General features: G+C 43.7%; 1 protein-coding gene across 1 annotated transcript in view; it reads right to left on the bottom strand.

Moving 5' to 3' along the window:
- Nucleotides 1-878: 878 nt before the first annotated feature.
- The window catches only part of LOC138979158 (uncharacterized), a 36,180-nt gene continuing 25,602 nt past the window's right edge, over nucleotides 879-11,456 (bottom strand). Inside the window, exons 18-21 of the mRNA XM_070351968.1 lie at nucleotides 4,967-5,078; nucleotides 4,306-4,412; nucleotides 1,738-1,875; nucleotides 879-1,154 (exon numbers count right to left, since the gene is read on the bottom strand). Coding sequence (XP_070208069.1) covers nucleotides 998-1,154; nucleotides 1,738-1,875; nucleotides 4,306-4,412; nucleotides 4,967-5,078 — 514 coding nt within the window. The 3' untranslated portion in view covers nucleotides 879-997. The remainder of the gene's footprint in view (nucleotides 1,155-1,737; nucleotides 1,876-4,305; nucleotides 4,413-4,966; nucleotides 5,079-11,456) is intronic.

Genomic DNA, 11,456 nt, shown 5'->3' with positions numbered 1-11,456 from the left:
GCTAGCCCATTTCATCGCCTATACATAAATAACTGAATTACATCGAACAAGACACACGAATATGTCCGTTGTGTCACAATTGTGTCCATCGTGTCACGACTGAGATCGTGACACGATGGACCGTGACACGATGGACAAATTTCAAAAAAAAAATTATGAATGCTCCCTGTTCCAAATTTGATTGCAATTTCAAATCTAGATAGTTAAGTGTCCCAAAGTCCCATGTATTGAATGTTATTTGAGCACATTTCAAGTTTTAATCACTATCACACACCCCGTGACACGATGGACATAAAATAATTTTAATACTCACTTTGACAACTTCAGGACACCAATAAAATAAGACGTAAAGGCCACGCGGCGATAGGTTTTTCCTGAAAGGAGGCGACAAAAGGGACGCGATCTTGGTTACATTTAAAATTACGAAAAAAGGGACCCGTCATTGTTTTTCAGTCGCGTTCAGTAAACGTGACACGACGGACATAAAAAGTGAAGACAGCATTTTTTGCTCTTTTATTTTCGTTTCATAAATAAAGTATAAAAGGACATTAAAAAAGCTGCTCACAGATCGGTTAGTGTTCTAAAAAACAATTTTTTGAATATTTTTTCATTCATGTACGATTTTTTTCTGACGATCTACAGACATTTGAAATTTTGCCTTCTAACCAAAAGACACCCATTTTTTGACACCCTCGCTTACTATTTGACCTTAAAAGGTATAAGGTAAACACACAAATAACGCAAAACTCTTGACCAGTTTGCGAAGGACATTTTGAAGAAGACATTAACCCGAATTTCAGTACAATCGGAGCACTGTGTGAAGCTCTGAATTTTTTTGAAGTTCAAAGACACGTTTTTGCCTCAAAATTGAAAAACCGTCATAGACACTCAAGTTTGATTTGTACAACTCAAGGCTTTACACATTCTACTCATGAAAGTATCCCAGCATGCTGCAACTTAGAAGCCAGATCAAATAAAGTGGGTTTTTTCAGTGCACTCAATGTAGACAGATGGAAACCTGTGCTTGAGTAAACACCAGGAAAGTATAGGAATACGCAGGCACAGTCAGCAGACCGAGAGGCGCTGCTTCAGGTTTCATGTCCGGCACTTTGTCATTCACCAGCTCTAGTTTGTGACCGTTCAGAGAAATGAATCTGGAATTGAAAAAAAGAGGAACACTAAGGAATGGAATCATTATCATGGTGTATTTAGATGTGACATGCCAAATCGTTGATTTCTTAATTTCCAGTCTTTACCTTCTTGTTTCGATGACAAGGAACATGGTTCTCATTATCTTCGAGGGGGTATCTTTTTTCTTAATGTTATGCGTTTACTGACACAAAACTGCTTTGCCAACACTCTTTGAGTCCTGATTTGGCCTATGGTCTGCTGGACCCAAAAAGCAACATATCAACTCTTAGAAGAAAAAGTAGAGGTCATCAACAGCAGATTTCTATCCGGTGAAGCCATTCCTGAGTATTGACCTTGTCTGCGTAACTGTCGCTGGACCACTGACACTTATGTTGTCCTAAACTAGATTTTATATGATCACAATGACGTTCTTTCTTTATTTGGTGTTGAACGTCGTTTTCAACCGTTCAAGGTTATATCGCGACGGTCACAATGACGTGTACCCAATCGATCACAACTCGCATTTCTAATCAGCACATGGACAAAAACACAAACGAAAGAATGAATTAAGAATACAAACACTGAATGGAAAAAAACTGTACTTACTTAGACAACAGTCCATCGTGGTCTCCTGCAGTGAAGGAGTAGCGGAGACGAGGTTGATGTTCTAACTGAGGCAGGTAAAAGGTCACGGCGGACTTGTTAGGATTCAGCATGTAGACGACCAAGCTGCCTCCGGGAAAACTGTAACATTACGACCACAGTAGCAGATGAGGAATCCCTTGAGAGCATGCAGTAGATGGAATGTCAAGCACATTATCTGAAATACCTGCTCGTGTATCAAATGTTTAGTCTGTCTGCAGATGATGAGCTAACAAGCAATTCGTAAGCGTGCGGCTCATTACAACTCTCACACGTATTCTTACACATTTTAGCAGAGCCCTATACTTTGAAAATACTTCTAAACAGAAGCAAATAATTGTGAGAACTGTTTTTGAGTCTGACAATAAGTAACGACGAATACAAAGCAGAAACTATTCAGGAAAATAAAATGAATGCGTTTCATACGCCTCAAGACTTAGTATTATGGGTAGCGCCTAGATTACCACTGCTGCAATGGCTTCAAAAAGAAAAGAAGAAAGTGTTTTGGCTAGGTTACACACTGGTCACACTTATATAACAAATATTCACTTGCTTAAAAGAGAAGAGGCACCATTGTGCCACGCCTGTGATAATAGCTTTACTGTGATCCATTTCCTCACTGCATGCACTTTCTTTCTTTATTTGGTGTTTAACGTCGTTTTCAACCACGAAGGTTATATCGCGACGGGGGAAGGGGGGAGATGGGATAGAGCCACTTGTCAATTGTTTCTTGTTCACAAAAGCACTAATCAAAAATTTGCTCCAGGGGCTTGCAACGTAGTACAATTTATTACCTTACTGGGAGAATGCAAGTTTCCAGTACAAAGGACTTAACATTTCTTACATACTGCTTGACTAAAATCTTTACAAAAATTGACTATATTCTATACAAGAAACACTTAACAAGGGTAAAAGTAGAAACAGAATCCGTTAGTCGCCTCTTACGACATGCTGGGGAGCATCGGGTAAATTCTTTCTCGTCCCAACCAATATGAGACTCCCCCTAACCCGCGGGGGGTCACTGAATGCACTGATCTGTATGATTTACGAGTGAAGTATTTTGACACCTCTATTTTAAAACAGATTTTTATGGCGACTGCAGCTCTACAGCTCTCTTTGGATTTTTAAGGGAGTCTGGCCTTTATTTTAAGATTTGAATTTTAAAGTTCATTGACACGTAGGGTTTCGACTTAACTTTTGTGTTCCCTTCGGGTAACGTTCCTGTCTTTGTTTTTTGACTTTGAATTTAAATATGTGTAATGTTAAACTTGTGGGGTCCTGATTTGGCCTATATGGTCCACTGGACCCAAAAAGCAACATCTAACTAACTAACTAACTAACCAGTAGGCTATAACCACTCCGAAAAGTAAACAAGTCGCGTAAGGCGAAATTACTACATTTAGTCAAGCTGTGAAACTCACAGAATGAAAGTGAACGCACTGCATTTTTTCACAATGACCGTAGTCCGCCACTCGAGCAAAACGCAGTAAAACTGACGAGACTGTTTAGCGCGGTAGTGGTTTCGCTGTGCTGCATAGCACGCTTTTCTGTACCTCTCTTCGTTTTAACTTTCTGAGCGTGTTTTTAACCCCTTCACTGCCACAGTGGTAGTAACTTATCCGAACGGTCTATGGGAAAGAACTGTGTTTAGAACCCCTACAAGTGCTTGGACAGTGGTTACCTCCCATTTAGTTTTCAGAAATGTCCTGAAATGTTGTTGACACAAATCCCACGTATGAGATACGGTTATGGGCGTACGATAAACAGAAAATGACCACGTATTACATACGGGGTGGGCAGTGAAGGGGTTAATCCAAACATATCATATCTATATGTTTTTGGAATCAGGAACCGACAAGGAATAAGATGAAATTGTTTTTAAATCGATTTCGGAAATTTGATTTTGATCATAATTTTTAAATTTTCAGAGCTTGTTTTTAATCAGAATATAACATATGTATATGTTTTTGGAATCAGAAAATGATGAAGAATAAGATAAACGTACATTTAGATCGTTTTATAAAAAAAAATTTAATTACAATTTTCAGATTTTTAATGACCAAAGTCATTAATTAATTATTAAGCCACCAAGCTGAAATGCAATACCGAAGTCCGGCCTCCGTCGAAGATTGCTTGGCCAAAATTTCAATCAATATGATTGAAAAATGAGGGTGTGACAGTGCCGCCTCAACGTTTACAAAAAGCCGGATATGACGTCATCAAAGACATTTATCGAAAAAAAAGAAAAAAACGTCCGGGGATATCATACCCAGGAACTCTCATGAACAGAAACACATACACCACGACCCTCGTCTCGATTCCCCTCTCTATGTTAAAACATTTAGTCAAAACTTGACTAAATGTAAAACGACACCTCGTATGCGTCATACATGAAGGAGGGCATTTTCCCTCGTTCGTCACATCCGAACAATTTTCAGCAACAGAACATTACAATCAAGACGACTACTCCCATGCACACCCCAGAAAAGCATTGACAATGATAGCATAATCACGACTTAGCAGTCAACTAACTGTTCAGTGTTGGCACAGGCAGCGTAAACACGGACATCGTCACGGCCAGTAACGTCGAACACGGCCCCACGGATGATCCTTTTGTACAGCACTGTCAGCCAGAAATCCTGCAACCACACAGCCACATGAAAACTAAGATCCCACTAAAGCATATGTAAGGTATTTCTATTAAAAGTCCAGCTGAAGAGGCAATGAAAAATAACCAATCAACCATTCTATTAAAGGTGCGTTGTTCTCATTCTCATTAAGATGCCAACATAAATGTTGTTATTCTAGCGCATGGTTGAAGTTATTTCGGCGGCAGCAAAAGAAAGACATTCTTACGTTTTGATCGCCGTCCCATCCTGCTTCAATGATGCTGTTATTCGCCACATATCTGACTGATTATTTTGACATTTGAATCGGGGGCATACTCGATTTTTTCTGTTCTATAATCACATGGCAACAAGTCGAAATAAGACAAGAAAAATGTATCGTCAATAATTGTGATTTAAAAACAATGGAAAATTCTGTTTAAAAAACTTAAAGAAACAAGAACTGTGACAACACTTAAAATCAACATAAATTTTGAATGACATAAAAATATGATGTTTAAATCAATATTCCTGCCATTACAGCATGTAGATCACAGAAAGACTTCTTTAACTTTAAGAATATTCACCGGGTTAGGATTGAAGTTCTTGTCCACGAGAGAGTAATTCCTGTCATAAAAAGTCTGTCGGTGGACACTCTCCACTCCTTTCACAGCGCACACACCAAGCTTGTCCAGCCACCTTTGAGAAACACGAGTAGCACGTGTTGAAGTCAACACACAACATTTACTTCAAGATTTCGACACTAATAAGAGTGTTTTGCTAAAATATCGAGAATGTTTTGTCCAGACATAACCTGCAGCTGAATGGCACATATCCAACCATCTCATTTCAGTCCCCTTGACTTACTGTGACAGTCGTCGGGGAGAGGGGGGAAGGGGGTCTTGGACCTGAGGGTAGAAGGGGTCAAGAAAGCTGTCTTCTGCGTCCAGACCTTGTCAGTTTGCTGAACAATCTCTTGTGTTGTCTCATCTCAATGCACTTACGCCCAACATGATACCTTTTTATGCCTTTTTGTTATTAGTCACTGTGACGAATGGAATTCGTGTATCGACTCCCTCTCTCATATTAATCGAGACTTCACTAGTTGCGTACACAAAACGAGGTTGAGTGACCGAGACTACGTCATGACGACACTGTATACATATGACGTCAACGCTCGCGCCATTATTCCAAAACTATCGCAGCGTACAAGGCAAGAATTTGTTTATCTTCATGGAAAGAAATTTAAACGAAGAGAGCAAAAGGAAACAGCGTGCATTCGAATTGTGTAGCGAATATGTACATGAATGATATTCAGTTGAGGTTGCTAGGATGCGATGCTCTGACCGTTTCATTGACTCCAAGATGGCAGCAATCAACGAAGCCACGTAGATTGCACTAGCATATGTTTCACCTTCCGTGGACGGATTCCCACATTTTGCGAACTCCAAAGGTCCACTAACAGCAGGTAAATCACGCTAGTACCTTTTAACATTATTGATTCACAGGAAAACACAGGTATTGTTCATTTTCCATGTGTTTGTGTCAGTCTGTGAACTCTTGTTTCTGTGTTTGTTTTTGAGAAACAAATTGAATGATATCGATTGAAATCATACTTGATAATAACAGATATTGCACGTGTGTGTTGCAGAAGGTGCAAGTGTACAGGGGTGTACAATGCTTGTGTAAATGATGTCGAGGGAACACTGTGGGGAAAGGGCAACGTCAGCGGTAACCACGGAAGGAACCACCAACGTTCCCAAGTGCCACCCAGATCGAGTTTATTGTGATGAGTAGACTACTTTATATTTTGTGAACATTAACACGCCTTCATGTCTTCATTTGTGTAAACCGAAATACATTTTCAACGAGAAAAAGAAGTACGTTCCGCTCTTCGATACCAAACGTCAACGCAACAAGAAGAAGAAAGACAATGTTGTTACGTGTGTGTGAAATCACACCAGCGAAATCATAATCTATAAAACTTTCATTTGAAGATTCTGTAGTACTAGCAACTGTGCCACCACCCAGCCTCTCCTCACTGTCATCTCTCAGACCTCTTCCCACGGTCTGGTATCAATTAGAATAAGAGTACATTGTGCACCCTAAGCTTCTTCCAGCACAGTATCCTTATGCTAATGAGTTTCACTCTGTGCTCAGCTCTGTTACTGTATGCTGCTTATATCTTATGCTCTATACTTTAATGAATAAACTTAGTGATAGACATTCGTCTGATGTTATACTGATGTGGCTGAGAGTGTGACCCTACGACTAGCCTCCGAATATAAACACACAACACCAAACTATTACATGGTGGCAGCGGTGGTGCCCCAGTGTGAACATCTTACAACTTACAAGTGTTTTCTGTGCCAGCTTTTGTGTGTGTGACACTGACAGCTTCTGATCATCGGAACTGTACTACCTAGAACTTTGTGACTGTGATTGTGATCTATGTGAGTCTGGAACAGTGACTAACCAATAGTAACTGTGTCATTCCCTGTCTTCAACTGGATTACTGAATAATTATCCTGGACACTATCCTGACCACCAGTGACTGTGTCTCTGACAGACAGTAATGCTAGTGCTGTACACGGATACATCATCGACTCCGTAACCGTCACTCCGCACAATCCGGTAAGTGGTATCTTTCTCAATTTTACCACGCACACACAACCAACATGGCTGATGCACCATTGCCACGCCCAAAGATGGACTGGTCATCAGATGACAAGGCACAAGCACTCCAAGATTTTAAGCAGCTCTGCGACATGTGGTTTAAAGTGAAAAACACTGAGAAAAAACTGCAACACAACTACATCATGTTGTGGCTTGGCAGTGAGGGTTTACGTCTACTCAACACATGGAACCTCACTGTCGAACAGCTCGAAGACCCCAAAAACATCTGGGACAGATTGCAGCTACTCCAACCACCACAAAATTTCCGCATTCATCGGCTAGAAATGCAGCGACTGACGCAACGGACAGGGGAGTCGGTAGAAGATTTTTGCACAAGATGCAGAACAAAGGCCATCAAATGCAAATATACTGACAAAGCCGCAGAAGATGAGAGAGTTTTAGAGCAACTTATCGCTGGGACATCTATTTCCACTGTCCAGCGTGAACTCCTCTCTCGGGACAGCACCCTGACCCTCGCTACAGCCCTAGAACTAGCAAAGTCACACGAGGCTACAGCGAACCATATGCGTCAAATGCAGGAATTGACAGCTACAGGCTCGACCATCGACGCCATCAGAGCAAAGGACAGCAGAGCATGCGGCAACTGCGGTGGAAAACACCCACCTCGACAATGCCCAGCCTACGGCACTAAGTGCTCAAAATGCCTCAGGCCCAACCACTGGCAGAAGGTATGCCGCTCGAGCACCAGCGGTAGCACAGACAGACCTGGACATGCTGCACAGAGTCTTCAACAACACAAACCCCGAGGGCGGCGACGCGGTAGACCTGGCCACCAGCAAGGCGGCAGGAAACACATCAACGCCGTGCAAGACATCAGCGATGATGACCCTACTGACGACTTCGCCTGCCTGGATTTCTCTAGCATAGAGACAAATAACGGCGACAACCGGGATGAGCTATACGCCAGCCTGGACATCAAGTATTCAATGCCAGCATCCCTTAGAGTAAAGGTGGACACGGGAGCACAGGGAAACATACTCCCACTGCGCATCTATCGGCGAATGTTTCCCGAGCAGCTCAACCCTGAGGGTTTCCCGGCAGCAGGCGCCACAGAACTACGTCGCACTGTACTACAAGCGTACAACGGGACACTCATCAAGCAGTTTGGAGTCATCACGATCCAATGCAAATTCAAGAAAACAGAATGGCATGACGCAGAATTTTTTGTCACAGACAGCAACGGTCCAGCCATCCTGGGACTACCCAGCAGCAGACAGCTGAAGCTGGTCACCGTTCACTGCGCCATTCAAACAGCAGCAGCACCAGCACTGAAGCCAGTCAAGAACGCCAGTGACCTGGAGCGTACATACCCTGACAGATTTGAGGGTATAGGCAACTTTGAAGGTGAGCTACACATCACGCTCAAGGAGGGAGCCCAAGCAGTGGTGCAGCCTCCACGCAAGTATCCCATCCAGCTTCTAGATGAAATCAAATCGGAGCTGAAGAAGATGGAGAACATTGGCGTAATCACCCCCGTCACGGAGCCCACAGACTGGGTTAACGCACTAGCTTTCAGCAGGAAGGCTAGTGGCGGTCTGCGTGTGTGCCTGGATCCCAGAGCACTGAATCAGTGCATCAAGAGGACTCACCACAAGACCCCTACAATCGAGGAGATCACCAATCGCCTCAGTGGCTCCAAGGTTTTCAGCAAACTCGACGCCAAACACGGATATTGGGCCATCAAACTTGATGAAGAATCCTCCATGCTCACCACCTTCAACAGCCCTGTTGGCCGATTCCGCTTCAATCGTCTTCCCTTTGGCCTCAACGTGAGCCAAGATGCATTCCAGCAAGCCATGGACCGCATCCTCAGCCAGTGTCCTGGTACCATCGGAATCACCGATGACGTCATTGTTCATGGCAAGGATGAAGAGGACCACGACAGGAACCTTCACCATCTGATGGACGTGGCAAGAAAATGTGGACTCGTCTTCAACAGCGACAAATGCCACATCAAGACATCTCAAATCAAATTCTTTGGGATGATCTATGACCTAGAAGGAGTCCATCCTGATCCAGACAAATGCTCAGAGATCCAGGCCTTGCCAGCCCCAAAGTCCGTCACTGATGTTCAGCGCTTCCTTGGCATAGTTCAGTTCATATCTCCTTTCATCCCCAAACTGTCCGACAAGACAGCACCCCTCCGTGCATTGACCAAGAAAGGAGTCAACTTTGAGTGGAACAGCTCGTTGCAGAAAGTATTCGACGACCTCAAAGCATCAATCTGCAAAGACACAGCCCTCTCCTTCTTCGACGTATCCAAGAAGACTACCATACAGGTCGACGCATCGAAAATCGGAGTTGGAGCAGCCCTATTACAAGACGGCAAACCCATAGCGTTCGCCAGCAAGGCCCTGACCGACACAGAACAACGCTATGCGAACATTGAACGTGAACTTCTTGCTGTCGTCTTTGGATGCACGCGATTCCATACGTACATCTATGGAAAACACTTTGTGGTCGAAAGTGACCACAAACCCCTGGAACAGGTGCAGAAGAAAAGCCTAGCCAGTACTCCACCTCGCTTGCAGCGAATGATGTTACAGTTACAACACTATGACGTCACCATCCAATATCGCCCCGGAAAAGAGATGATCCTTGCTGACAGTCTCTCCAGACTTAACCCGACACCCGGTAAATCAATCAGCCTGGAGCAGTCCATCTACGCAGTCCAGTTTTCATCTGACAGGCTTAAGGAGCTACGGCAGAAAACAGATGCCGACCCTGACCTTGCAGCATTGAGAGACACCATCATCGATGGGTGGCCAGATAACGCAAAACTTCTGCCCAAACGACTGGGAGACTACTGGTCATGCAAAGATGAACTAAGTGTGGAGGATGATTTGGTGCTCAAAGGAGATCGAATCATCATACCGGCAGCGATGCAAGCATACAAACTGCCGAACATTCATGCTGGTCATCAAGGAAGTGAAAAATGCAAGCTTCGCGCCAAGACTTGCGTCTACTGGCGTGGAATCAATGCACACATTGATGACTGGGTGAAGAGATGCAACGTCTGCCAAAGCAACCTAAACAGCCAGCAGGCAGAAACTCTCCTCCCCCACGACGTTCCAACCAGACCTTGGCAAAACGTCGGCACAGACCTATTTCATTTTGACGGAAAGGAATACATCTTAGTCTCAGACTACTTCTCCAAGATGCCTTTCATCAGACGCCTACCCGCTCAGCCAACCAGCACTTCAGTCATCACAGCACTGAAACAGCTGTTTAGCGAACACGGAATACCTACAAAGGTCATATCAGACAACGGACCACAATATGACTCTAATGAGTTCACAACATTCTCAGCAGAATGGGGATTCCAACATGTCACCAGTTCCCCAAGATACCCCCAGTCCAATGGATTTGCGGAACGCATGGTGCAGACAGTCAAGAAGACATTGCTCAAAGCAAAGCAGAGCAACTCTGACCCAGACCTGGCACTGCTTTGTCTCCGCACCACCCCCATTGACAGTTCGCTCCCTTCTCCTGCTGAACTCCTCTACTCCCGCAATCTCCAGTCCAATCTCCCACACCTGGCCAAACCCACTCCATACAACAGGAAAGCGCGCAGGAATCTTCAAGTCCGCCAACAAACTCAAAAGAAATACCATGATCGTTCAGCCCGAGACCTTCCTCCACTCCACACAGGCCAGAAGGTTCAGATGCAAGAAAACAACGGCACATGGATACCAGCAACTGTCGTCAACAAGAGGCCTGAACCAAGATCATACACCATCCGGACACCCAATGGTGGCATCTACCGCCGCAACAGAAGACAGCTGCGAGACCTGCCCACCATGCAGAAACGCCTCACCTGGGCAGACCAACAACAAGATGCCAGTCTCAGACCGCCTCGCCAAGACACCCCACAACCTGTGAACAACACACCCCAACGCAGTGACAACACCGAGTCGACAGTTCCAACAACCCTTCGACGATCCAACAGACACACACAACAACCACAGCGACTCATTCAAACAATGTAGCTACCAGAAGTACTTGCAAGAAAGAAGAAAGAAGAGCATGCATGAAGACAGCAAGTTTTCCTGAAGAAGAGGAGAAACACACATACACAATGTGTTTTACATGTTTTACATACATACATTTATAATCACACAACAATACAATCCTCACACACAGACACATGTGAAGTGTTGTCAATGTATATGTTTATGTTGTTTTATGTGTAGAAAGTAGTATGTAATTTTCAATGTAATTTTCTAACCGTAGTTGAAACAAACTGGTAAGAAGAAAAAAAAGTCAAAGAACTGACTGAACAAAGTCAAAGTACTGTGTGACTCTTCCAGACATTACTTTCAATTATGACTGTCTCCTGGTTTCAAGAAAGTATTCTACGATCTAATCTGTGACACTGAT

The sequence above is a fragment of the Littorina saxatilis genome, linkage group LG10 (assembly GCF_037325665.1).
Source record: "Littorina saxatilis isolate snail1 linkage group LG10, US_GU_Lsax_2.0, whole genome shotgun sequence".
NCBI lineage: Eukaryota > Metazoa > Mollusca > Gastropoda > Littorinimorpha > Littorinidae > Littorina > Littorina saxatilis.
This window is presented reverse-complemented; position numbering and strand designations above follow the sequence as displayed.